The sequence below is a fragment of the Stenella coeruleoalba genome (genome assembly GCF_951394435.1).
Source record: "Stenella coeruleoalba genome assembly, chromosome: 10".
Classification (NCBI taxonomy): Eukaryota; Metazoa; Chordata; class Mammalia; order Artiodactyla; family Delphinidae; genus Stenella; species Stenella coeruleoalba.
The window spans coordinates 100,347,290-100,374,985 of NC_137156.1; the positions used below are offsets into that span (position 1 = coordinate 100,347,290).

General features: G+C 53.5%; 1 protein-coding gene across 4 annotated transcripts in view; it reads left to right on the top strand.

Moving 5' to 3' along the window:
- The first annotated feature begins 8,719 nt into the window (after window positions 1-8,719).
- Window positions 8,720-27,696, top strand: part of CAND2 (cullin associated and neddylation dissociated 2 (putative)) — a 29,035-nt gene continuing 10,058 nt past the window's right edge. For 2 of the 4 annotated variants that reach the window (XM_079933877.1, XM_079933878.1), the window contains exons 1-10: window positions 8,720-8,857; window positions 13,822-13,965; window positions 16,963-17,117; window positions 17,824-17,947; window positions 19,877-20,142; window positions 21,404-21,509; window positions 21,691-21,833; window positions 23,681-23,967; window positions 25,005-25,146; window positions 25,488-26,990. In XM_079933877.1, the coding sequence (XP_079790003.1) occupies window positions 8,790-8,857; window positions 13,822-13,965; window positions 16,963-17,117; window positions 17,824-17,947; window positions 19,877-20,142; window positions 21,404-21,509; window positions 21,691-21,833; window positions 23,681-23,967; window positions 25,005-25,146; window positions 25,488-26,990 (2,938 nt within the window). In that variant the 5' untranslated portion in view covers window positions 8,720-8,789. The remainder of the gene's footprint in view (window positions 8,858-13,821; window positions 13,966-16,962; window positions 17,118-17,823; window positions 17,948-19,876; window positions 20,143-21,403; window positions 21,510-21,690; window positions 21,834-23,680; window positions 23,968-25,004; window positions 25,147-25,487; window positions 26,991-27,696) is intronic. The other 2 variants (XM_079933879.1, XM_079933880.1) reach the window with 1 other exon arrangement.

A 27,696-nucleotide genomic window follows, 5' to 3' on the forward strand; every position in this document is an offset into this window, starting at 1 on the left:
GGGAACTCCCCAGAGACTTCTTGGGTCTGAGAATGATACGCGGTGGGTGTAGAGGGCAAAGAATGTGCCCTTACTATGAGCACCCTGGAGCCTGGTTCTTGACATGAGTTTTTACTTACTCAGCAAATGGATGCCTCTGAGGGCAGGGCCTGTCTTAACCACATTAAAACATTTATTAAATGAATGCTCTAAATCAGGGACTATCGCCCATTTCATGGATGAGAAAAGTGAGAATCAGAGGGGTGAATGATTGCTCAAGGTGACATAACTGGGATGTGGCTAAGTCAGGACTTGAATCCCGGTTTCCTTGACTTCAAAGGCAGGACTTTTTTCACCCCTCCATGGAGAAACTCCAACCTAACCTCATTTAGAAGCCCCTGTATGTGTCATTTAAATCCATGTTTGAAGAGGTAGCCTCTGGCCTAGATTGGACTCTTTGCCACTCCATATTCTTTGGGAAACAATGGCTGTATCTGATGCAATTTGAGATGGAGTTTAAAATATTCCTAAATCTAGATTAAGCCTGACTCACCCTGGGCCTCTGGATCTCAGTGGTTTCAACTGTTGGTTCTAAGGAAAACCTCTGCAGCTGAAGGCAGAAGTTGGACCTGATCATCCTGAAAGTCCTCTGACTCTCAGATGCCAGTGTCTCAATGCCTTTTCTAAAGAACAAGGACTAAAGTTAAATTTTTTTTAAAAAGGGGGGGTGGCGGGGAAAAGGTCAACCCTAGCTCATTCTGACAAATGCAAAATGAGGGTTCAGACTCAATTTAAGTGGCTTTCAAACTTCCTTTTTCTTTTTTTAAGCAGAGAGATCCTTTTAACAAATAAAATTTAAGACGTTCTAGCAGATCAGAATGGACTTCTTTCTAGTTCAAGTGGGGATCTTGGGGCTATTGATGGAAGCACTGCTCAGCATCACCTTGCAGGCAGCCACTGGAGTGCCCACTGAGAACCCAAAGGCTCCAGGGAACCCAGTTTGACAACCACTGGAGGGCAGCAACGCAAACTATCCCTGGAAATCTCTTTGAGAGGGACAAATAGGTCCAGAAAATATTCCCTTTGGTTTCTAGGGGAAACTACCTCTGCTTGACCACATTTACTTAAAATTAAACTTTTTGAGATAATTATTTGAGATCACCACATGCAGTTTTAAGAAAGAACACAGAGACCCCCATGGACTCTTTCCCAAGCTTCACCCAATGGGAACATCTTGAAAAACTATAGTACAATTTCCCAACCACGATATTGATACTGATACCATCAAAATACAGAACATTTCCATCACCACAAGGACCCCTCATGCTGCCCTTTTTTTTTTTTTTTTTTTTTTTTTTGCGGTACTCAGGCCTCTCACTGTTGTGGCCTCTCCCGTTGCAGACCACAGGCTCCGGACACGCAGGCTCAGCGGCCATGGCTCACGGGCCCAGCCGCTCCGCGGCATGTGGGATCTTCCCGGACCGGGGCACGAACCCGTGTCCCCTGCATCGGCAGGCGGACTCTCAACCACTGCGCCACCAGGGAAGCCCCATGATGCCCTTTTATAGGCACACCCACTTTCCTTCTCACTCCTCCCCTCCCTGATCCCCGGCAACCACTAATCTCTTCTCTATTTCTATAGTTTTATTTCAAGAAAGTTATGGGAAAGGAACCATACCGTTTGTAACCTTTTGCGATTGGCTTTTTTCACTCAGCGTTAATTCTCTGTAGATTCATCCAGGTTGTTGTATCAGCAGCCTGTTCCTTCTCATTGCTGAGTAATACTCCATGGTACACAGGTAGGGCCCACCCCACCCAGGGCTGCTGGACCCGGTACAGAGGTTAACAGGGAACCTGGCCTCATCTTGAGGGCCTACTGTGAGCTAGCTTGAGTCCAGCACACAGCGGGAGGTTTTAAGAAGGGGTAGGATGCATTCCTGTCTCCATGCCCCTTATAGCCCATCCAGGAAGCAAAACATGTGAAGTGCCACAGTTGTGGAATTCAGAGCCAAGTGAATTTCGTGAACACGCTTCTAACAAACTAATTGCCAACAGACATCTTTGACACAATCTGGGAAACCTGAATATGGACTAAATGTTAGATTATTTATGGGTTTTTGTTATTTTTGTTAGGTGTGACGCTGGCACAGCAGTTATATAAAAATACCATCCGTTGGCGTGGCAGGCTGAAGCGATTACTGGTGACAGGACATTGCGTTTGGTATTTGCTTTAAGCACTCCAGCCTCGGGAAAAATGGGGGAGGGGGAGAGAGGAAGCACGACTGACCAACATTGACAGTAGCGGAAGCTGGGTGATTCGTACGTTGGAATTCATTATATTGTTCTTCCTACTTCTGTGTACGTTAGGATATTTCCATTTAAAAAAAGTCTTGGAGCATGCTGTGTTACTGGACTTACATTCCACATCTGGAGAGAGGCGGTCTTGTCCTACCATAGTGTCTGGACTGTGGTTTCCATTGCTTTGCTTGAAGCCAGTATTTAGCGACCAGACACCAGGAGACTCCTGGCTGGAACTGCTGTTGTGGAATCTCCCACTTTGGATTGTATCAGCCTTGGTCATCCCGTTCTAGTGCTGTCTGGTTTGCAAGTATAGTTCTGTTCTTGAGGAGGTGTCACGAATCTCTGTAAGTAAATGTGTAAGTTGTTAACCTTTATGATGAATAGAAAGAATGGAAGAAAGAGAGGGAGGGAGAAAAGAAGAAGGGAGGAAGGAAGTAGGGAGGGAGGGAGATTTTTTTAAAAGGCTCTTGAGAGCATCTTGAGATGCAAGACCCAAATGTTTGAAACGGGCTCACCTGTGCTGGAAGGACCCAGAGCCTTCAGCTTGGGAATTCTCCTAAAAGCTTGGGCAGTGACTCACCTGTGAGCGATGTCTGACCGGACTCAAGCCTGGGCAGATGTCACAGGACGCATCTGTCCTGTAGGCATGAGGGGCAGACCCAGGGCACCTGATGATGGAGCCTGAGATTGTGAGTATACAGGCATTCGTGTCTGGAACACTGGCCCGGTTCTCTGCCTGGAGGATGTACTGCTCCTCAAGGCCTGGCTCACACGTCCCATCCCTCTCCTCTGTGTCCCCACAATCCTTCCCTCGACCATCATACATCAGCATATGTCTCCCCTACAAGGTGTAACGATAATAAAAACAACCAATAGCTACCATTCGCTGCAGGTTTGCCATGTGCCAGGCATTCTGCCAAGAGCTTTGCCTTATTGGGTGGGTGCTATTATTTCCATTTTATAGATGTGGAAACTGAGGCTCAGAGGGACTGAGTCACTTGCCCGAGGCCCCACAGCTAGAGGTGACTCAAATTCAGCTCTGTCTTCTCACTAAGTAGTTGTTCTTAACCACATCCCTGATCAGCTTTCCTCTATACCCCCCTGTGCTTAGCACATGGCCTGGCTCTTTGGTAAATGCTGACAGGAATACTCACTGCTTGGATCCTTGGCTCCCCCCACAGGCTGGGGGGCTGTCACCCTCTCCCAGCAACCTGCCTGCCTCGTTCACTCCTAAAAGATGTGATAGAACAAGAGTTCAACCTTGTTTGCTTCAAGCCACAAAAATCTTTCTCCATCCCAGAAAGAAGTGGTTTAGTATTACGAATAGCCCTCAAGTGGTTCAGTATTTTAAATAGCTGGGAGACCCCAATTTGAGTGCTGCCTCTAGCTGTGTGACCTCAGCCAAATCACTTAACCTCTCTGAGTCTCAGCTTCTTCATAGGTCAAATGGAGAAATCACCTGCCCCACACAGACAGCACCTGAGAGTACTAAGCAAGTGTTCCTTTTTTAGTTCTCCAGGAGGCCGCCAAAGGATTCCTTTAGTGCCCCTCTGCAGTGGACTGGCATCTCACAACTTGGAATACCAGGAGATGGGCAGAAGCCCTTGCTGAGGTCCAGACAGAAGAAGTGGGACCCAGAGGGAGCAGCCCAGCCTCTCACACGGCCGAGTGAGATGACTCCTGGGGCAGGGGCTGTTTCTGCGGGGGAAGGGAGTAGTTCTGCTGCCTGGGCCTTCTCCTCAGGCAACACCTCAAGCCCTGGCCATGTACGAGTGGGGAGAAGCATTTGCAACAAATTCCATCTTCAGACCCCTGTGGGGCACCTCCTGGGGGGAGGGTCCAGGAGTGAACCAGTCCTGCCCCCCATGCTAGGGGCATAGCGGGCACATGGCCACCGGAATAAAGACTACATTTCCCAGTGCCCTAATAGCTATGGGTGGCCAATGGGTTGTAAGTGAAGTATCAGCTTCTGAGAACTTTCCTTAAAACACATCTGGCAAATTGCCCCTTTTCTCTTCTCCTCAATCCAACTAGATGGAACGTCGGTGTGTGACAGGAGTCACAGTAGCAATATTTGACTATAAGATGATCTTGGGCAGTTTAGTTATAGTGAGAGCAGGAATCTAAACAGCAACAGGATAAGCCAGAAAACAAGGAACAATGTCTTCAAAGTGCTGAAAGAAAACATCAACTTAAAATCCTAAATCCACCTAAATATTTAAGAGCAAAGGCTTAATAAAGACATTGTCAGGCAAAAAACTGACAAAGTTTATCATTCCCAGATTCTTGCTCAAAGAACTTTCCTCATTCCCTAGATGAGGAAAAAAGAAATTGAATATGGAAGTAAAGAATCAAAGAAGGAATTGCTGGGCTTCCCTGGAGGCGCAGTGGTTGAGAGTCCACCTACCGGTGCAGGGGACGCGGATTCGTGCCCCGGTCCGGGAGGATCCCACATGCCGCGGAGAGGCTGGGCCTGTGAGCCATGGCCGCTGAGCCTGCGCGCCCGAAGCCTGTGCTCCGCGACAGGAGAGGCCATGGCAGTGAGAGGCCCGCGAACCGCAAAAGAAGAGAAGGAATTGTTAGCAAAGAAATTGGTAAACATAGGTAAATCTAAGTAAGTGCTCTCTAAAATAATAATAAACAACTTGAGATGTATAAACAAAAGGTAGAATCCAAATTCATATTAAACAATAATACATATCAGACTGGAAATATTAGAGTTAAAGCATTCTAAGATCCTCATATTATTCAGGAGGAGGGTAGAGGTATTGATTAACTTACAAATTAAATTAAGTTATAAATGATTTAAATTACAAGTTTAAGTTATTTTTAATAAATTATAAGTTTAAATGTAATTTTTAAAAATTAATTTGTTGGTCTTCCCTGGTGGCGCAGTGGTTGAGAGTCCGCCTGCCGATGCAGGGGATGCAGGTTCGTGCCCCGGTCCGGGAAGATCCCACATGCCACAGAGCGGCTAGGCCCGTGAGCCATGGCCGCTGAGCCTGCGCGTCCGGAGCCTGTGCTCCACAACGGGAGAGGCCACAACAGTGAGAGGCCCGCGTACCGCAAAAAAATAAATAAATAAAATAAATAATCAAGTTGTACTCTTAGGATTTTTGCACTTTGATGTATGTATGGTAGATTTCAATTAAAAAAACATTTTTAAACCTTTAAAAAAAAAGAATATAAGTGAGGATAAAAGTCGACCAACCATATCAGTAATCACGACGAACATAAATGGAACAGACTTGCCACTTCAACAAATTGGACTTAAAAAAATTTAATCTAGCCATCTCAGCTCGCTGTAGCAAAGGTAAATTTTTTTTAAGGTAAATTATTTTAAACTTCTAATTTTGATACAAATTATCAACTCAAATAAAGTGGCAGAAATAATACATAGAGTCCCATGTACCCTTCACCCAGGTTCTCCCAATGGTGACATCTTATATAACTGTACTACAATATCAAAGCCAGGAAATTGACACTGATACAGTACCATTAACTAGACTATCAGCCTTACTCCATTTTCACCATTTTTTACATGCATTCATTTGTATGCACAGTTTCTATGCATTTTAGCTCATGTATAGATTCATATAACCACCACCATCATCAAGATACAGAGCTGATACACCACCACAAGGAAATTACTTTGTGCTATAAACCTTTATATTTGTGGACATTTTAATAAATGATGCTGAGGCAACTAGGTAACCATTTGGAAAAAGTAAAATTAGATCCATATCTCCTACCATACAGAAGAATAACATATTTTTTAATTGCATGGCAAAAATCATCATAAAGTCAAAGACAACTGACAAACTGGGATAAAACGTTTGCAAAATATACCATATATAAATATACCACATATAAAGAAGACTTCACGATTGAGGACAGGACTTCCAGTTTTAACACCAACACACAAAGAGCTTGGAAGCCATCATTCCCATCCTTGCAACAAGAAAAGGCTGAACAAACTGAAAATCAACAACTTTTCTTAGACCCAACTGAGAAGTGAGGTTGAAGGGCAAACACCACCCCAAAATTTAAAGAGGCAGGAGAATCTAGAAAGTTACAGCTGAGATCTGCTTCCCTATAGCAAAAGCCACTGGAGCCATAAGCTGGTAGGAACACTTTTACGGCAATTTTGACAAACTGAGGGAGGCTGACTGGGAACTAGCGGGAGAGTGAGAAACTCCTGGGGCCACAGCCTTAAGGGAGCCCCCCACACTTTTGTGGGTTTTACCTCCAGGCACCTCACTAAGTTCTCATAATGAAGAGAGCTCCCCTCTGAGTTCTGAGAAGGGGAGGCAAAGAGTAACCTCTGCGAAATACACCCAGAGTGTTCTCCATAACAAAGGCCTACTCTGCAGGAAAAAAGTCTTTACAAATCCTTATCCCACCTGTTTTTGGTGATTATAAATAAAGCTGCTATGAACATTTATGTACAAGTATTAGTGTGAATGTATGCTTTCATTTTTCTTGGATAAATACCTCTGAGTGTAATTGCTGGGTCATATGATAAGCGTACTTTATAAGAAACTGCCAAACTGTTTTCTAGAGTGGCTGTGTCATTATTTATTCTATTTCTGTAACATACCCAAATCTGTCCATTTCTTCCCACCTTCACCACTACTCCCCTCATGCAGCCCCCATCACACTTGACTGCACGACTGCTCAGCAGTCACAGGGGTCTTTCCAAAACACCAATCATGTCACCTCCTTGCTTAATGCCCTTCAGTGGCTCCCTAGAGATTTGACATAAAATCCTAACTAACTCCTCAGCTTGGCCTGAAAGGCTGCAAATGATCTGGCTCCTGCCCACCTCTCTGACCTTACTTCCTCCTATACTTGTTCGCACCTCAGGACCTTTGCACTTGCTGTTCTCTCTGTCTGAGGAGCTCTTCCTGCAAAACTTTGCCCAGCTGCCTCCTTTCCTCTGTTCAGGCCTTAGCCCAAATGTCTCTTCCTGAAAAAAGGCCCTCCCTGAGTAACATGGCTAAAGTTGCCCCTTCACACCCAGGCACTCTCTATGCTCTCACCCTCTTTTGTTTTCTGTATAGCTCTTATTTTCCTTATCTAATCACTTACTTCCTTAATGCTCACATCCTCCATTAGAATGTATGGTCCCCAAGGGGCAGAGGCTGTGTGTGTCTAGTCCCCTGCTGTGTCCCTACTGTCCAGAAATGCACTGTCCACTATGGTAGCCACTAGCTGTAGGTGGCTCTTTAAAGTTAATTAAAAGTAAATAGAAATAAGTATTCCATTCCTCAATCATACTAAGTCACATTTAATTTAAGCCACATTTCAAGTGCTCCATAGCCACATGTGACTGATGGTCACCATAATGGACAGTGCAGATGTATAAAATCTCCAACATTGCAGAAAGTTCTGTTGGACAGTGCTACTCTAGAGCCCAGGAACCCATAATAACTGGTACCCAAGAAGTGTGTTATAAAATAAAGATTAATTTTATCCCTATCTTATGGGTGAGAAGAACATAGCTCAGAGAGGTTGTGTCATTATCCCAAGTCCACACAGCCAGGAAGCAGCCTGGCAGGGATTTGAACCCAGGGTTGTCTTGCACATGCGACTCACTTTCCCAAGAGCCAGCAGCCTCCTGGCTGTTTGGAGAAGTTCTGCCACTCTCCTCGTCCTCCTACAGATTCTCCCACCCTGAGCTTGTACCTACCTGGGGAGAAACTGTGCACAGCTTCATTCTGGGTAAGAACTGTTGCCCAGTCTGGGGTCAGTCCTGATTCCATCCCAGATTCACTGGCCGTGTGACCTGCAGCAAGTCCCTTTGCCTCTCTGGGCCTCAGCTGTGTAGCTATAAAATGAGGAAACTGGCCGTGATGTCCTGAGGGTTGGAGGTGGCAGGCAGGAGGCCTGGGGCGATAGGGTACACTCCATATCCTGTCTGGCTTTGGGGTGGACCGCATGTGGAGCAGGGTGGGGGTGGAAGTGCTTTGGTTGGCTTGACCTACAATAGCAGCTCCTGTTCCTTGAATGCCTACAGATGAGAAAGCTGAGGCTTACAGAGGTCAAGTAACTTGGCTAAGGCCTCACAGCAGCAGAACTGACGGAGGTGGGGTTCGAACCTGAGACTCTCTGTTACCATGCCTGTGTCTCGCGAGCAGGGTTGAGGCCCACAGGAATCATAGGGAGAGGCTGTCCGGTGATAGGTGGTGAGCTTCACGTCTGTAGGAGTGTGCAAGCCGGTGATGGGCCGTCTGCAGGGCTGGCGCCAAGCCGAGACCACAGAGCTACTGGCGGGCCCCTCCCGCCAACCGCCTCCCGCCTCCCGCCTCCCGCCAACCGCCTCCCGTCTCCCGCCTCCCGCCTCCCGCCTCCCGCAGCGGCGGCCAAGGCAGAGGCGAGCGCTGCGCCGCGGGGCGGGGCGGGGCGGGGGCGGCTATTTCTGTTAGCTGAGCACAGCCCGCGTGCGGCGGGGGAGGGGGCCGCGCCGCCATATTCCTTCCCGTCGGCGGCCCCGCGGCGCAGCCACCATGAGCACCGCCGCCTTCCACATCTCCAGCCTCTTGGAGAAGATGACGTCCAGCGACAAGGACTTCAGGTGCGCCCGCTGCCCGGCCCCCGCCTCTCCGCCCCGCCCTGAACCCCCGGCCTTCCCCTCCCGGAGCGCCGGCCCTCCCCCGGCACCCTGCAGCCACCATCTCTGCTCCTCGCAGCGGGCTCCACTCCTGCCCCCGAGACGCCCCCTCCCCGCCTCTGCGCCCGGCGGAAGCTCGGGCTGAGTTCTCCGCGGATTGCTTGCCCTGTCCTCTCCGGGACTCCAGCCCAGCTGCGTCTCCCACCGTGCAAACTTCAGCCCCTGCCTGCCGTCCCGCGTCTGAGCCGCAGCTTGCCCCTCTGCACGCTTCCTCTGCCTCTCCTCTCTCCGCTTATGCCCAGCCCGCATCTCTCCCCGCATTTGATGGGCCCTGGCCCTCCTCTTCAACCCCCACTGAAACCCTCGGCCTCTCCTTGGGGAACCCAGCGCCTGCCTCTTTTTCTCCGCATTGAAACTCGCTCCCCTCCCAGGACTACAAACCCAGTGCTGACTTTTTCACTCGTACCCTCAGCTCTGCACTCTTCTCAACATCACCCCACGCCTCCTCCCCGCACTTCATAGGGGAACTCTTTCCCCGCCTCCCGGGTTTGCTCTGACACCAGCTGAGGGAGGGGGCTGGGCTGAGTGGCTTAGCGGACAGAGGTAGGTGATGGTTCTGGTGGGGGCTTATAGGTTTTGTGGGCCACTCCCTTTCTGGCCCAGTCCCCTCCTCCTCAGGGGAAACTGAGGCCCAGAGAGGGAAAAGGACTGGTCCATAACCACACAGCCAGTTCTGTGCTGTAAGGAGTCCTCAGAGAGAATATAGACCGTTGAACATTCTGTCACTTTACTCCCCCCCCCCCCCATTTTACAGATAAGAAGAGTGAGGCTCAGAGGCGAGAAGGGCCCAGGTGCAGTCACAAAGCTAGGAAGTGGAGAATCGAGGTGCACAGCCAGGCCAGTCTAACACAGAGGATGAGATCTCAGCAAGGCCCCCTGACAGCTAAGGATACCCAGGCCCTGCCCTCCTGGTCTGACCCCTGCCTTCGGCAGTTTATTCCTCAGCACCGCTCAAGAGGCCCCGCTTTAGTAGAGCCTCTGAGCCACAGTCCTGGGTTCAGATCCTGCCTCCGGCCACTTACTGGTTGTGTGACTGTGGATAAGCTGCTTAACCCCTCTGAGCCTCAGCTTCTGTTTCTGTGAAATGAGGGTAATAACAGAACCCACCTAGAGGGTTGGTGTGAAGATGAAATGAGTTAATACATGCGGGATGCTTAGATTAGTGTCTGGCACCAGGTAAGCGCTTAATAGATTGACACTGTTGTGATTTTGGGCACATCAGAAATCTGCCAGTCCCCTCCCCTGTCTGGGCCTTTACCTGGAAGTTCTTTGTCTGCCTCGTCATTTCCCCCCTTCACCAGGCTAGCTGCTACTCAGTTGTCACCTCTTTGGGATGCCTCCTGATACCCAGGCAGGGTTAGGCACCTCCCCCAGCCCATATTTCTGCTGCATAACTTTTTAAGCCTGGGAGACCCAGAGCTCCTGGACCTCTGGACTGTGCAGTCTCCTTTTGTGTCCAGAGCATGTTCTGGGTACACAGGTGATGCTCAGTGAATGTTTTCTGTGTCCCAGGCTCCCTGCTGTCCAGTGTAATCTCATTCAGTCTTCCTGTCTGCCTGGGTGGTAGCGATCGTTCTTCCTGTTCCTTAGAGGCTTGGAGAGGTGAAGTGACTTGCCCGAGGTCACACAGCCGGCCAGTCACCGAGGGGATTTGCACCACTGTCTAGGCCCTCAGGTCCAGGCTCCAGGAGAGGGAATTGGCCCTGCCAACTGGAGCCTGAGAAGCCCTTCCAGTCTGCTCTGCCAGCGGCCCTGAGAACACTTAAAACCACCCCAAGCATATGAGGATGATATCTATTTTTAAAGTCCAAATACCAGGGGGCCTGACCAGCTGTCCAGGCACCCATGTGGCCGAGTATTTCAGTTGAGTTGCCTCTAGGGTTTCTCTGGAATGAAACTGAGACTGTGTCCTCTAGCTCCTGGAGGTGGACGGTGACTGCAGGTGGGGGTCCCAGGCAGGTGGAGGAAGCCTTCGATCCCTGTTGTTCTGCGCCCCCACTCTGTGGGCAGGCGGCTGCTCTACTCCCACTCAGACTTCAACAGTGAAATGGGTAAATTGAGGGGTCTTGCAGGAATTCCTACATCATTTATTGAAAACATAGTAGTATTGGTTGAGGAGCCAGGAGACCTGACCAGTGTGCTTCTTTTCCCAACCTGCTGTGTGATACTGGGTGGTTCATGCAACCTCTCTGAGCCTAGTTGCCTCATCTGCCTCATGCCAAAAGCTGCTTGTCCTAGTAAAACTTTCCAAAGGTGTTATAAAGTGGGGCAAAGAAAATTCCCATTTTATAAATGGAAAAATTGAGGCTGAGAGAGGAGTCAGTTGTTCAAGGTCACCCAGGTGATAAGTATATGGCCAGTATATTTACTTAAAGCCAAACTTCGGTGCCCACACTCTTATCTACCAAATGATACCCTTTCCTGTATACGCCCCCTTTACGACCGCCACACACATATACACATATATGTGAGAGCTGTGTTTGCAGGAACTCTGGGGTGTCAGAAGTGCTGGGGAGTATTTCAGAAGGATTAGTTTCTGAGTTTGGATTTCCACACAGCTGGTTGGCTCTGAGCCCTGTTAGGGGCTGGTCCTAACCCTCCTTCCCCTTCTGCCCTTACCCTGCCCCCTCAGGGCCTCTTTGGACCTGTTTGCTGGGCCTGGAGTCCCAGAGATGAACTGACAGGCCTCTGTGAGTTCACAGTTCAACAGGGGAGACACTGGTGACCAAGCTTGCAGTGCAGTGTGAGAGATGCTATAATAGAGGGGTGCAGAGTATCTGAGAGGGTCCTATCCAGGGGGACCAAGTGTGCTTAGAGATTGTGGGTGGAGGATAGGGCAGGGTGATGAGAGGAGTCTTCCCTGAGACTAGGACATTTTGAGCTGGGCCCTTGACAGGTGAATGGGAGTTCAGTAGGTGGAGAAGAAAGAGAGAGACAGGAGGCCCATCTTGGGCAAAGGAGTCCATCCCTTGGGTTGCCAGGCTGAGCTGGGTCTCCATGGACTGCAGCAGAAACTCAGCTTCAAGGCCCTGCCTGCCTTCTCTGAACATCCCTTCAGCAGGACAGGCTTAGGAGTGCGTGTGGCTACCCCTGGCCTTGTCCTGGCTCAGATCCAAACCTCATCCTTCATCTTACCTTGGCTGCTTGTCCTGAGGTGGCCAGGCCCACAGGTGGGCATGGTCAGCCCTGCCACCCCCTCCTTGCCTCCAGCCCAGCCTCCTTTCTTCTCTCAGGCTTGAGGCTTATCCCAGCTGTTAAAAATAAACAGCTGTGACACCGACAAGTGCCCTCCTGCCTAAGGGGCCCTAGGGGCCACTGTGACATCCAGCAGCAGGTCTGAGCCTGCAGAGATGAGGCTGGAATCCCACTGTGACCGATTTTGCCATAGCAGGCTTGGTGGGGCAGGGGGAGCGGGTTCTTGGTTGACTCGCTCAAGCTAGAAAGCAAGGCTGGTGTGAAGAGGCCTGGTTGGGGAGCAAAAGCTGGACGCTTTCTTTGGGGCCGCCACTCTCTGATGCGCACTTCACAGCATCCCTCCTCTCTGCTGTCAAGTGCCTGCAGGAGCCAGTAAACGGCTGCAGTGGGCCTGGGGAGAACCTGCTGACCTGGGGAGTGTGCATCTACCTAGAGCGGGCAGCCGCCACTGCCTCGAGCCAGTTATAGTCACCAGAGACTGTTGGCCCAGCTGTATTCAAATATTCTGTTTTCAAGAGAATCTGGAAATCAGTACTTTTATGTCAACTCTTCTAATTTTTAAATGTCAATAAATAATTCAAATTTTCGAAGAACATTTGCCAGGTGGACACAGCCGAGGGCTGCCAGTTTAAGACTGCTCTCCCCTCCTGATCTTGGCAGGAATGGTGCTCCATGTTGCCACGGCAGCCCCAGCTCTCCGTGACCTTCCAGCTCAGACTCCACTGCAATTTCAAATGCCGGGGACAGGGCATCCGGCCACACGGATCTGCCCAGCTGTGAGTGGGTGGTCCTTGACGCTGATGCCCACCCTGGGTCTGCGAGCTGTGGCTGGGGACTGCTCAGCCGTTGCCATCTATGTCTAAGATATGCCTGTTGCCTGTCAACCTGGCCTGGGGCGTTAGTTCTCAGAGTGTGGTCCCCGCCCCTCAGCCTCATCTGGGAACTTGTTAGAAATGCATAATTTGGGGCCCCAGCTCAGACTTTCTGATTCAGAAACCCTGGGGCCCAGCAGCACTTGGCAAGCCCTGCAGGTGATTCTGATGCTGGCCACGGTTTGAGACCCGCTGGTGTGAGGGCAGGGCTGAGTGATTCTTTGAGGTCAGGTGGGCTGGACGGGGCTCGTCCTCCTCCACCTGTCAGGTAGAGAGGCTTCCTGCTGACACCTGACTCGGTTGCAAGGTTTGTGTTCGACCTTCTAGCCCGAATGAGACGCGAATGACGTGACATTATAATCGTGGCGGGACACCTCCTGAGTGCCCACTGTGTGCTGAGCACACCCCATACATTGTCGTCTTTTATCTTCCATACAGCCCCACAAGGCAGGTACCGTTCTCATCCCCACTTTTCAGACAGGTTAAATAAGGCTCAGAGAGGTGAAGTAACTTGCCCAAGTTCACAGTTGCATAAATGGCAGAAGCAGGAGCCATGTGCTTTGGAGGTCCTAAGCCTTTAGCTGGGATGCTGTGTGTCTGAGTCTGCCACCTTGGGCCAGTCGGTGTCTCACACACGCGTTGCCTTTTGGTAGCCCAGCTGTGCCCACAGCCCAGATAATCTATTGCCCTTGACTGCCCCTGACCCTTTGTATCAAGGTCCGCTTCTGGGGAACTCTGAGGTACTGCCCAGGTCACCGGGGCCCAGGAGCTGCTCAGCAATCCTCCGTCCTCCCTGCCCAGGTTCATGGCTACCAGTGACCTGATGTCAGAGCTGCAGAAGGACTCCATCCAGCTGGATGAGGACAGCGAACGCAAGGTGGTAAAGATGCTTCTCAGGCTTCTGGAGGACAAGAACGGGGAGGTGCAGAACCTGGCGGTCAAGTGGTGAGTGTCGACCCTGGTGGTGATGGGAGGGTCCCTGACCCTTTGGGGTACAGCCTCTGAGAGAAGAATTGCTGAGCAACTGTTGGAGCCCCAGTGGAGCTGGACAGTGACTTGGTGTAGGTTCCCCCAGAAGTACACCCTGTGGCAAGGATTCAAGTGTAAGTTTCCTAGGAAAGAGATCCCAGGAAACTAGGTAGGGGGGTAGAGAAGTGAGGCAGGGAAGGAAGAAACGCAATAAAGCATCAAGCAGGTTTCTCCTGTGGGTGAGTGGAGCTTACCCCTGCTGGGGATCCCTGGCACACAGTGTAGGACATGCACCTTGGAGTGTTCGCACCTGCCAGCTTTCCTTGGTTGAGGGCTGCTCCTGGGGTAGGTGGAGCGTTATGCATTCCTTGGCATCTCCAGCCAGGGAAAGCCCTCAGGCACAGATGCAGGAGTTGGCAGCTGGAAGGTCAGGCTGGCATGCACAGGAGTGGTGGGGGTGAAAGAACGCGGCGGGGGTGGGCACATTTGCCATAGGCCTCATGAGGTGTCGTTCTGAGACCTTTGCCAGTTACCCCCAGAGCTGAAAAAGCAAGATGGGGTATGTGCAGGGCATGTGTGTGTGTGGCGGGGTAAGCAGGGGACTGAGGAATGGCGGGGGTCAACAGAATTGGGGCACTGCCTCTCAAACAGTACTCTGTGGGCTGGATCCAGGTGTTCTGGGTGGGTAGTGAATTTCAACTTGATCCCAAGAGCATAGGAATTCAGTAAAGAGTTTCATGCAGGAACAAGACGTGCTCAGCTTTGTGGTCTGGGAGCATCCCTCTAACGGTGGAATTGAGATCAGGTGGACTGGTTTCCTACTAGCAGAAGCAAAACCCCTTTTTATAACACGTGGTCTGAAATACTCTTTTCTTAGCACGAAATGAAATTCATGCATAATAGAATCTGCCTTTACACATGATTACAAAACAGCTTATATAATGCCTTAAACCGGAGCATAAAGGACAAATAGGAGGAACGTTGTTGATGGTAAAATAGTATGTGTTTCACTGTGTAAATACTCAGGCACGTTGACGGTAGACGTGTAATGAAGTCGTGAGAAGCCTGCACCTGAGGTAGGCTTGCCAAGGCAGGAAGCAGGTGGAGACAGGTGTGGATGTTGGGGACTCAGCACAGGCAGCATTGATCTTAGGAGATTTTCTGAAATGGTGACCGTGTCCCGGTAAAGTTTCCCAGGAAAATAAAGTACAGTCTTCCTTCGAGTTACCTGATAACTACATTTTTGGAAATTTTAGAGTATATTAAAATATTAATATTTTAATATATTAAAATAGTGCAGAAAAGTACTTTGTGTTTATATGTAAAATGAAATTAGGTTTTGGACTCAGATAATTATAGAAAGGCTTTTTACCTGTGTGAATGCCCAGTGGGATGTTAGAAACTCCAGCAGGACATGGAACATGGTTTTGCAATATTGTTTTTCTATTATCCCCGACCCCCCCACCCCAACCCCCCCTTCCCTCAATAAAAGGCAGAAGTGTCATCTCATTAGTTGTGATGAACATAACTAATAGAAGGCCCCCCCCAGTAAATATCCAAAACGCCCCTCAGGGCAGAATCACCCCTACTGAGAACCAGTGCTATAGAAGGTAGAGTGGAAAGACCTGTGATTACTTAGAGAAAGAAGTCAAGAGTTTGCAAAGTGGTGTGCACTGCGGCCACCTGAGACCCTTGTTTAAACTGTGTGCTCCCCACCCAGGGATTCTAATTCAGGAGTGGGCTGGGGCGGGCAGGTGAGGATATAGCACCCGGGAATCTGCATTCTAATGCGCACTGTCATCTGAGAACCACTCTTTTAGGTCAGAGGTTCTCAGCCTTGACTGCATGTTAGAATCACCTGGGGAATTAAAAAAAAAAAAAAAATCCCCAGCTCCAGGCCACACCTGAAACCAATTAACTGAGACACTCTGGGGCTGGCACCTGGGTAACAATTTCTTAAAAGGCCCCAGGTGATGGCAATGCCCACTTAAGGCTGAGAAGCAGTGCGGTGCAGTTTTTAAACTTTCACGTGCATTCGAATCACCTGGGGGTTTTGTTGACGCACAGATTCTAGTTCGGTAGCTGTCGGGTAGGACCTGAGCTGCTGCATCTCTGCATCTCCAGGTAGTGCTGATGATGCTGATCTGTGACCACACTAGGAGAAGCAAGCCTCTAAGGCAGGTTCTCAAAGTGTGGTCCCTGGACCGTCAGCATCTACTGCGAACTTGCTAGAAATGTAAATTCTCAAGCCCCACCTAGACCCCTTAAGTCTGAAAAGCTGGGGTGGGGCCCAACAATCTGTGTTGTGTGTGTGTTTTTTTTTTTTTTTTTTTTTTTGGTTACGTTGGGTCTTCGTTGCTTCATGTGGGCTTTTTTTTCTAGCTGTGGCGAGCAGGGGCTACTCTTCGTTTGCAGTGCATGAGCTTCTCATTGCAGTAGCTTCTCTTGTTGTGGAGCGCGGGCTCAGTAGTTGTGGCTCGCAGGCTCTAGAGCGCAGGCTCGGTAGTTGTGGCGCATGGGCTTAGTTGCTCTGCGGCATGTGGGATCTTCCCGGACCAGGGCTCGAACCCGTGTCCCCTGCATTGGCAGGCGGATTCTTAACCACTGTGCCACCAGGGAAGTCCCACAATCTGTGTTTTAACAAGTCCTCTAGGGGATTCTGATACACGCACAAGTTTGAGAACCCTACTCTTGGGCATTCCTTGGTTTCCAGCTGAGGTTGCCGGGTTCGATGGTTTGGCCATATACTGAGATGTAAAACCCAAGAGGAGATGCAGGTTTGGGAGGTGCCAGGAATGATGTCGGCATACCCAGACGGTACCTTTCTTTCTGGCAAAATAGGAAGTCCCCTGTTGATCTGGGGCCTTTTCCTCAGCACATGTGGCCCCACAGACATGAGGGGATGTAAGGGGTAGCCCGACTCGAGCTGAGCCTGGGCTTTTGGACCTCCTCCCTCCCTCCCTCCATACTCAGCCTGGGTCCTCTGGTGGGCAAAGTGAAGGAGTACCAGGTGGAGACCATCGTGGATGCCCTCTGTGCCAACATGCGGTCAGACAAGGAGCAGCTCCGAGACGTCGCTGGCATCGGCCTCAAGACCGTCCTGTCGGAGCTCCCCCCTGCAGCCACAGGTACTCAGGTCTTAGGGACTCGGTGCTATTGCTATTTGTCCTGGTTGATGATTGAAGAAGCTGAGGCTCAGCGAGGTGAAAGGACTTACCCAAGGTCAGCAAGCTAATAAGTGGCAGAGAATTCAGACCCAGATCTGTTAAACTTCATGGCTCTGTTTCAGGGATGCTTTTAGCTGCAAGTAACGAAGTCTAACTAATGGCAGCTTGAAGAAGTAGGGGGTTACTTTTCTCACATAACTCTGAAGGGATCAGCCACTCCATTTTCACAGCCATTCAGAAGCTCATTTAGGACAGGGCTGAAGTCTCTACCCATGTCTCTTGCCCTTTATAAGAAAAGCACGTGTTTCCCCAGAAGACTTTGACCTGTGTCTCAATGGCCAGAACATGGTCACCTGGCCTCTCCAAGCAGCAAAGGAGTCTAGGGAAGAAGTGCTTAACTTTTCCCACCTCCCCATTGGAAGGCAGAGGGCAAAGGGGTCAGGTGTGGGGTGAGCCAGCCAGCAGGTCCGCCCTTGGTTCTTTAGCTCCCCAGCTGTCTCCTTTAGTTTCGTCTGACTCTGCGTCAAACCTGGGACCACGCCACCCCTGGCTTCCCTGGTCAGCAGGATTTGAGGGATGTGGGCTCAGGAACACAACCAGAGCAAAGGCCGACCACAGGTGGAGGCCAGCCCTGGGCCTCACCGCACCCACCTTGTGCTCTGTGCAGGCTCTGGCCTGGCCACCAGTGTGTGCCGGAAGATCACAGGCCAGCTCACCAGTGCCATCGCCCAGCAGGAGGACGTGGCTGTGCAGCTGGAAGCCCTGGACATCCTCTCTGACATGCTGAGCAGGTGCGGGAGGCCACCCTGGGCAAGGAGGACAGGGGGACAGGGAGGGTCTCAAATTCACAGAGCCAGCACTTACTGTCCGCCAGTCCCTGTGCTAGGGCTCTTTAATTGTACCAGCAGTGTCCCAGGAGAACTCGTTTGTCACCATTTTCTGGGCTCTGAGAGGTGATGTGGCCTGTCTGCAGGCACAGTCAATAAATGTCAGAACCTAGGTGTTGAATTCAGGTCTCTCCAAGCTGGAGCCCACGTGTGTTCATCCTCTCCCTCGGCCCTCTTTCTCTTTTTTTTCTTCCCTTGGATTAGTGTAGCTGGGCCTTGGTTTTAAATTGCACTACACATTTTTAAAGTATTCATTCATTCAGCCTCTCAAGATTTGAGCACCTACTGGAAAAATGTCAGGAGCTGGACTAGTTCTGGGAATATGGAGTTGGCTGGGTCTTGGCGGCCCCTAAGGAAAAGCTCACAGGCACATAAATCTGTGAATGGAGTAAGAACAACAATACGGCTAAGAGCAGGGCCCGTAGGAGCTCAGAGGAGGAGCCCTTAACCCAGCTGGGGGGTGGGGAACCTTCCTAGAGAGGGTCCAGCCAGCTGAGCCTTCAAGGGTGGGCAGGACTTGGCCAGGCGTGGGTGAGCATAAGGGGGACCCCGTATGGGGGACCTGCCTTTGGCCCAGAGGGCAAAGACCAGAGAGACATGAGGTCCTGGGGGTTGTGCAAGGCAGTCATGGGGTGTCATGAGGAGGGGCTGGTGTGGAGAGATAAGGGCTGGGAAGGTGGGGCAGTTGACTAAAGATTCTACTGAAAGTGTGAGGGGCTCACGGAGGGGTTCTCGGCAGGCATGAGGAATGCCCTGGGTGTATTTGTGTGTTTTAGACTGATCTTTCTATGTGCAGAGTGCACGGAAGATGGGAGGGGGTTGAATGGGCAGGGAAACTGCTTAGAAGGCTTCTGCAGGCAGGTGAATTCAGGTTGTATTTAGGAGGTGGACTCCACAGTGCTTGGAGTGGATGAGAGGCAAAGACTCAAGGCTGACACCCAGGGGTCTGGCTTTCCTAACTGTGGGCACAGACACAGGGCCACTGGCCGTGTAGGTGCGCTCCAGGAGCAATGTCGGGGTGGGCGTGATGGTTTCCGTTTGGAACATGTTGAATTTGAGGTGCCTGGGAGGTACCCACTCAACTGAAAACTCCATAGGGCAGGACTGAGGGCCAGAGTCCGTCTTGCTCTCCCGAGTTTCCAGCCCAGGCCCTGTCACATAGTAGGTGAACACATAAATAAATGAAACCCAGGAGAGAGGTCTGGGCTGGACAGAGAGATATGGGAGGGTGAGGTCAATGTGTTGGTGTAGAGTGAGAGAAGAAAAGGTTTCAGGACACATATGGGACAGGAAAAGCACAGGCCTGGTTTGAAGGTGGGACAGAAGCTGCTGCAGGGGCTGCGTTCTATCTGTGCAGAAACCATTCTCTGGTGTTCCCTCTTGCCTTGAGCCCGGAGCTCAGCTTATCTAAAGGGCATTGGGGAGCCACTGAAGGAGTTAGGCAGAGGCACACTTTTTTATTTATTTATTTTTTTGCGGTACGCAGGCCTCTCACTGTTGTGGCCTCTCCCGCTGCGGAGCACAGGTTCCGGACGCGCAGGCTCAGCGGCCATGGCTCACGGGCCCAGCCGCTCCGCGGCATGTGGGATCTTCCCGGACCGGGGCACGAACCCGTGTCCCCTGCATTGGCAGGTGGACTCTAAACCACTGCACCACCAGGGAAGCCCGAGGCACACTTTAGATCACTCTGGCCTCAGTGATGGGGAGGGTGAGGGTCCTTGGGTTGTCATAATGGGGGAGGCGGCCAGGCACCCATGGGGAAAGGGGAAGTGCCTGGCCCAGGCTGCCCGCCGGGTGGGCCTCGCCCGACACCCCTTCCTTCCGGCTCCCCAGGCTGGGCGCCCCGCTGGGCGCCTTCCACGCCAGCCTCCTGCACTGTCTGCTGCCGCAGCTGAGCAGTCCGCGCCTGGCCGTGCGCAAGCGGGCCGTTGGGGCGCTCGGCCATCTGGCGGCCGCCTGCAGCACCGACCTCTTCGTCGAGCTTGCTGACCACCTGCTGGACCGGCTGCCTGGCCCACGCGCGCCCGCGAGCCCCGCGGCGATCCGCACCCTGATCCAGTGCCTGGGCAGCGTTGGCCGCCAGGCAGGCCACCGCCTCGGTAAGGGGGCGGGGCCCCACGTAAGGGGGCGGGGCCGACTACCGGGATCCCGGGAGAGGGGCGGGACCTGGGCTGAGGGGGTGGGGCCCGGGTGAGCCACCTCTGGTTAGGGGGCGTGGTTGAGGTGGGGAGGGTCAGTGGCGGTGCTGAAGCGCCTGAAGAGGAAGAGGGCTCGAGAGGCAGCCAGGTGGGCCCTGAGCTCAACCTGCTTCTGAGCCCTACCCAGAGGCTCGCGAGGGTAATTATAAGTCATGCCTCCAAAGGGATGATGAATGTACAATAAACCGCACTACTTAAAGTGTACAATTCAGTGTGTTTTGACCTTTTCGCGCACTTGTGAAACTACCACCGCAATCAAGATGCACATTTCCATCACCCCCAAAAGTTTCCTTGTGCCTCTTTGCAGTCCATCTACCCTCTGCCCCACCCTAGGCAACCACTGACCTGCTTTCTGTCACCAGAGATGAGTTTTGTAGAAATGGAATCCTGCAATCAGTTTTGAATTTATTCTCAAACACCTTGGAGTTAGTTCGGGCTAGAACAGGGCAGTGTAAGTAGAGTGGCCACGGTCTGCCCTCCCTCCCCTCTGGCTCGCTCACTGCAGGGGACCTTAAAAGCGCACATGGAGGCCCCAGCCTGCAGTCCATACTCTGTCCACATCCCCCCAAACAGCAGCCACCCTCGGGAGCATGGACCTGGGCAAGAGAACTGCACAGGACCGGAAAGGTTCAGGGTAGGGAAGGGTACGGCTGGAGAAAAGCTAGGGCAGAGTCCGTATAAAGCCCCGGGGGCAGTGGGGGGGCCCCTCTTGCCTGGTTTGTAAGGGCAGTGCCTGCCTCCCCACTTTCCTTGCCCAGGTTTACAACCTAGCGCAGGAAATCAGGCAAGAACGTGAGTAATAGTTTCAACAACAGAAGCTACTTATTGAGTGCCTGCTTCGTGCCAGGACCTGGGTGGAGATCTTTACCTGAATCTTACTGTTAATCTTGACAAACTCTCTGGCTGGTAGGCGTTGTTATCCCTACTGTGAAGATGAGTGGTCTGAGGTTAAAGAATGTTGCGATGTGCCCAAGGTCCCATAGCTTATAGGGTGCTGAGTCAGGGCTAGAACCCACATCTGCTTGACTCTGAAGCCTCTGAGTAACTTTGCAGTGGCCAGGGCTGCAGGTGCAGGCGCAGGCTGAATGCTGTGGGCTGGGGGAGCCCTGGAGATGGTCTGGCCTCATCTCACCTTGCCTCAGTGACCCACCTGGCCCTGCAGGGACCCATCTGGACCGACTGGTGCCCCTGGTGGAGGAGTTCTGCAACCTGGATGATGATGAGCTTCGGGAGTCCTGCCTCCAGGCATTCGAGGCCTTCCTGAGGAAGTAGGTGCAACAGGGGTGCTGGAAAACGGGGGCCCTGGGGTTTCTTTGAGAAGTTGGTGGGGATGGCGTGGGGGCAGGATGCTGGCCTCAAAGCAGTCAGGTCTCAGGACTCACCACTGGGCCCGATCCCCAACCCTGTCTTGCCTGGGTCCAGCAGAGCCTCCCGCATCCCACCCCACAGGTGCCCCAAGGAGATGGGCCCCCACGTGCCCAGCGTGACCAGTCTCTGCCTCCAGTACATAAAGCACGACCCCAACTATAACTATGACAGTGACGGGGAAGAGGAGCAGATGGAGACAGAGGACAGTGAGTTCAGTGAGCAGGGTGAGTGGCCAACTTGTCCTTGGGCTGGTGGGTGGAAATGGGTGCAGCCTTCCCGGGAATCCCCCAGCCAAAGACAGGGGCCACATCTGGTGCCCCCATCCTGATCCCAGCTCTTCCTCAGGCTCCAGCCCTGCCCTTGGAAATCTGGATCCTCTGTGGTACCCACACTCTCTGATTGCACAAATCACAAGATAGTAGTAATTGCTGTTGTTTATTGAGCATCTCCTGATGTCCTCTGTGCTATTTTCTTTTTAAATATTTATTTGTTTATTTTTGGCTGTGTCAGGTCTTAGTTGCGACACGCGGGATCTTTCATTGTGGCGCTCGGGCTTCCCTCTAGTTGTGGCACGCGGGCTTAGTTGCCCCATGGCATGTGGGATCTTAGTTCCCCGACCAGGGATCAAATCCACGTCCCCCGCTTTGGAAGGTGGATTCTTAACCACTGGACTAGCAGGGAAGTCCCCTGAGTACTCTCTTATTTCATGTTCCTTATAATGACCCTAGGAAACCAGATATTTATTGTCATCCCCATATTTCAGACAAGGAGATTGAGACTTAATGAGAGGAGATTTGCCTGAGATAACACAACTAGGAAGTGTCGTAGCTGGGACTTGGAGCCATGTTTGCCAGACTCCCCCACCTCGTGCTGCCATCTCTGTACCCTTTTAGTTACGGCTTCCAAGAGCCATTGCTTTAACCCAGCAGAGTGAAGCTCTAGTGGTGGAATGATTGGCACTGACAGGGAGAGATACCTGGATGGGGGATGGACTCAATGGCTTCTTTCCTTCTGTGCCTGTGGGTCTTTCTGTCACTCAGAGGGAAGGCCCTGGGCCCTGGAGGCATTGATGGAGGTGAAGGCCTTAGGTCCTGATGGGCACTCAGAACGAGATGCGGTGGTAGGAGATGAGATTGGACAGGCATTTTGGGCTCAAATGCCCGGCCAAGGAGATTGGGCATTTTCTTGTTAGTAACAGGGAGCTCTGGATGTTTCTTCATGGGTGACATAGGGTGGAGATAACGAGGGTCCATCAGAGGGGACACATCTGGGGGACCATCCATCTGGCCCACTATGGCTTGTCCAGATGCCGTGCTCTGAGAGTCTGAGTTCTCTGCAGGGCAGTGTGGGTAGGAATATGCTGGCCTTTGAGCCTGTGCCTGGGGGTGTCCCTAGGGAGGACCGTCCCCCCCTGAGCCTCATGCGTGTCTCCCAGATGTATGAGTTGGCTCTGTGGGCCTCATTCATCTCTGCTGTTTCTAGCTGTGTGTTCTCAGGAGAGTCTTCGCCCTCTCTGAGCCTTACATGTATCATCTATAAAAGGGGGCTCAAGACACCTTCATTCCTGAGGCATGGTGAAGACTTGAGCTCTGATCTCTTGGGGGAGCTTGGAGAGTGGAGAGCCACACAAATACAGCTTTTCCTTAATTGTTAGTCCTGCTTGGCAGCTGGAATCAGGACTCTGTCTGGGGCAGGGGAGCTATCACCTTTCCCTTCTGAAATCCCAGTAAATGAAACATCACGCAGCCAGTCCTGAAACCAAAGTTTGGGTCTTGTGCCCCAAATGGATTCCCTAAATCCTCACTGGAAGCTTGGGAGTCAGTTTTTCCCTGGTGTAGTCAATACAACCAGGAGTCTGGAGGCAGCGGGAGGACCCTGGCCTACCTCCAGCTGGTTCCCTGCTTGACGCCACCCCTAGCACAGGGCAGGTGTTCATTAACGGGTAGTGACCATGGAAAGGTGAGGCCCCGGCGGAGCCCTCCTCACTGCCCCCTCACTTCTCACCCCTCCGTCCTGGGAGACCGCCCTGGGTGGTGCGCAGGGCTCCATGGGTGTCTGGTTCCCGCCCCAGAGAGCGAGGACGAGTACAGCGACGATGATGACATGAGCTGGAAGGTGCGCCGGGCAGCGGCCAAGTGCCTGGCGGCCCTGATCAGCTCTCGGCCCGACCTCCTGACCAACTTCCACTGCACCCTGGCGCCCGTGCTCATCCGCCGCTTCAGGGAACGCGAGGAGAACGTCAAGGCCGACGTGTTCGGGGCTTACATCGTGCTGCTGCGGCAGACGCGGCCCCCGAAGGGATGGCTGGAGGAGGAGCCCACCCAGTCGGGCAGCAACCTCCAGATGCTGCGAGGACAGGTGTGCCTGCCCGCCCCTCCCCCTGCCCCTCCCTCCTGCTCACCACCCTTCCCTCCTCCATCCCCTCACCCTCCCACCGCCCCCCATCTCTCCACCCACTGGATTGTGCGTACCGAGCACCTGCTGTGTGCCCGGCCCTGTGTATGAAGTGGCGGGGCACAACAGGGGGCAAGACAGATGAAGTCCCTGCCCCTGGACCACACAGTCTCGGGCAGATAGCCAACAGCACGAGTAGGGTTCTAGGCCACAGCAAGGGGGTTCAGTTTTATTCTAAGAGGGTAGACGCCACGGGAGGGGAATTATGGGATCCCACTCACATTTGAAAAGGCTCAGTCTGGCTGCTGTGTGGGGAATGGATTGTAACGGGCTGGAGGCCGCTGCAGCTGTGCAGGTGAAAGGGCTTGGTGCCTTGGGCAGGGGGCAGGGGGACAGGTGGTGGGACTTGAGAGATAGTTTTGGGGTTTGCAGATGGATGTGAAAGGCAAGGGGCAGGGAGGTGTCATGTGAGTTCGGGGCTCTGGCTAAAAATAGTGCAGTCCCTGACATGGTGGAGGGTGGAGCGGGGGCGCGTCCAGAGTTCTGTTCTGGACATTTATGTTCGAAGCCCTCGTTGGATGCCGGAGTGGAGGTGTCTGGCGGGCAGTCGGCACACAAGTCTCGTGTCAGAGATGTAGATCTAGGAGTCATTGCTTCAGGGGAATCCTCAACTCGGAAGTGGATGAACTCACTGGGGAGGGAATCTAGCTGGAGGAGGGAAGGGGGCCCCGGTGCTTCACCCTCACCAAGCGTAGGAGTGAGAACCACACTGCCCGGTGACCTTGAGCAAGTTACTTCAACTCTGTGCCTGTTTCCCATCTGTCAGCTGGTGAGTGTGGAATCAGGTGCCTGGTACAGAGCGAGTGATGGGAAGCTTGGGGTGGAATGATCCTCTCCACGCTGGGGGTCCTCCATGGGCAGGTGCCCAGGCCGAGTCCCGCAGTAGTGGGTGGGGTGTGGAGGTTCCCGGGTGGTCACTGACCTCCCCCCTCCATCCACAGGTGCCTCTTGTGATTAAGGCCCTGCAGAGGCAGCTTAAAGATCGGAGTGTCAGGGCCCGCCAGGGTTGCTTCAGCCTCCTCACCGAGCTGGCAGGCGTCCTTCCGGGCAGCCTGGCAGAGCACATGCCCGTGCTGGTAGCAGGTAAGATGGACTGGAACCCAGTGTCTGCTGTTCTGGGCTTCTTCCTGAACCCAGACCCCAGCCCCAATCCCTGAGAGTGCCCCTGTTCAGCAACCTACAGTGGCTCCCCACTGCCAGCAGTGAAAACAGGGCCGGGGTGCCATGTTCTGTTTTTAAATAGGTTTCCTGGCCTGTGTCCTCAGCCCTGGCCCCGGCCAAGCCCTGACTTCATAGAATCTGCTGCATGAGATCCCAGGTGCCTGGGTCCAGCTCAGACACCTGAGGGTACTCCACCCCTGCATCCAGGTAGGGCTGAGTTGGGTCAGGGTCTGTGGCCTGGTAACCTTGCCTCCCACCCCCAGGCATCGTCTTCTCGCTGGCGGACCGCTCCAGCTCCTCCACCATCCGGATGGATGCCCTGGCTTTCCTGCAGGGGCTGCTGGGCACAGAGCCGGCTGAGGCCTTCCACCCCCAGCTGCCCGCTCTCCTGCCACCTGTGATGGCCTGCGTGGCTGACCCTTTCTACAAGATCGCAGCCGAGGCCCTGCTGGTGCTCCAGGAGCTGGTGAGGGCCCTGTGGCCGCTGGACAGGCCTCGGCTGCTGGACCCCGAGCCCTACATTGGAGAGATGTCCGCGGCCACCCTGGCACGGCTTCGTGCCACTGACCTGGACCAGGAGGTGAAGGAGCGGGCCATCTCCTGCATGGGCCACCTCGTGGGCCACCTGGGTGACCGGCTCGGGGATAACCTGGAGCCGTCACTCTTGCTTCTCCTGGACCGCCTGCGGAATGAGATCACCCGGCTTTCTGCCGTCAAGGCGCTGACACTGGTGGCCGTGTCCCCACTGCGGATCGACCTGCAGCCCATACTAGCCGAGGCGCTGCCCATTCTGGCCTCGTTCCTGCGGAAGAACCAGCGGGCGCTGCGGCTGGCCACACTGGCCGCCCTGGCTGCCCTGGCCCAGAGTCAGGGCCTCGGCCTCCCGCCATCCGCCGTGCGAGCCGTGCTGGCCGAGCTGCCCTCCCTTGTCAGTGAGAACGACATGCACGTGGCCCAGCTGGCTGTGGACTTCCTCGCCACCGTGACCCGCGCCCAGCCAGACTCGTTGGCCGAGGTCAGCGGCCCTGTGCTGGCAGAGCTGCTGCGTTTGCTGCGCTCGCCCCTCCTGCCAGCCGGTGTGCTAGCGGCCGCTGAAGGCTTCCTACAGGCCCTGGTGGGGACCCGGCCGCCGTGCGTGGACTACGCCGAGCTCGTCGGCCTGCTCACGGCGCCCGTTTACGAGCAGGTGGCGGACGGCGGGCCCGGCCTGCACAAGCAGGTGTTCCACTCGCTGGCTCGGTGCGTGGCGGCCCTCGCGGTGGCCTGTCCCCAGGAGGTGGCGGGCACAGTCAACCGCCTGGTCTCTGATGCCAGGTCGCCCAGCTCGAGCCCAGGGGTCAAGGTCCTGGCGTTCCTGTCGCTGGCCGAGGTGGGCCAGGTGGCCGGGCCGGGCCCCCAGCAGGAGCTGAAGGCGGTGCTCCTGGAAGCCTTGGGCTCGCCCAGCGAGGACGTGAGGGCGGCTGCCTCCTACGCGCTGGGCCGCGTGGGCGCGGGGAACCTGCCTGACTTCCTGCCCTTCCTGCTGGGGCAGATGGAGGCCGAGCCCCGGCGGCGGTACCTGCTGCTACACTCGCTCCGGGAGGCCCTGGGGGCCGCCCAGCCTGACAGCCTGAAGCCCTACGCCGAGGACATCTGGGCCCTGCTGTTCCAGCGCTGCGAGGGCGCCGAGGAGGGCACCCGGGGGGTGGTGGCCGAGTGCCTCGGGAAGCTGGTCCTTGTGAACCCTCCTTTCCTCCTGCCGCGGCTCCGGAAGCAACTTGCTGCAGGTAGGGGCACAGGGGTGGGCAAAGGCAGCCCAGATCGGAGGTGGGCAGAGGTCCACATAGGGTGAACTTGTTCAGGTGGTCAGGTCTGAGAGTCACAGTGTTGACAAGGTTCAAGGCAGAGGAGCCATTAAAAACAGTGTTTCCTGAGATTTAAAGGCCCCTGCCTGTGGGACCCTCTGGGATGGAGGGGACAGAATCCTTGATGTGTCCCTCCAACAAATAAACTTTTCACGGTGCCACTTGTTGTGGACAGCAGCCCTGTGCTCCAGGTGAGGGTTAGTAAAGGCAGTTCTCTGAGGGGCCAGAAACGGCAGCCTGCAGAATGCAGCTGTGTCGGGCTAGCATGAGGCAGGAGCAAATGTAAACGTGGGCTAGGATTGGATGCCAGGCCCCGGGTGTGGAGAGGGCCAGGGAAGGGGTGAGGAAGGCAGGTCTTACGTTCTGGGGTTAGGGCGCGTCAGGGTGTTCTGCAGCTCAGGGGGGAAGAAAGCGGGCAGGTGGACTGTGGGCTCTTAGGCAGGTGACAGCCCCTGAGGGCGAAAGGCCTCCAGGCCTTGAGCTAGTCCCCTGGTCCCCGTAGGGTCAGTGCTGTGTTAGTTGACATAATGCAGCCAAAGTGCTTGCTATAGTGGGTGGTACCTAATTAGCACTGCTAGTATCCACTGTCGCTGCTGTGTCAGTGATTCCAGTTAAGCCCTTCCTGGGT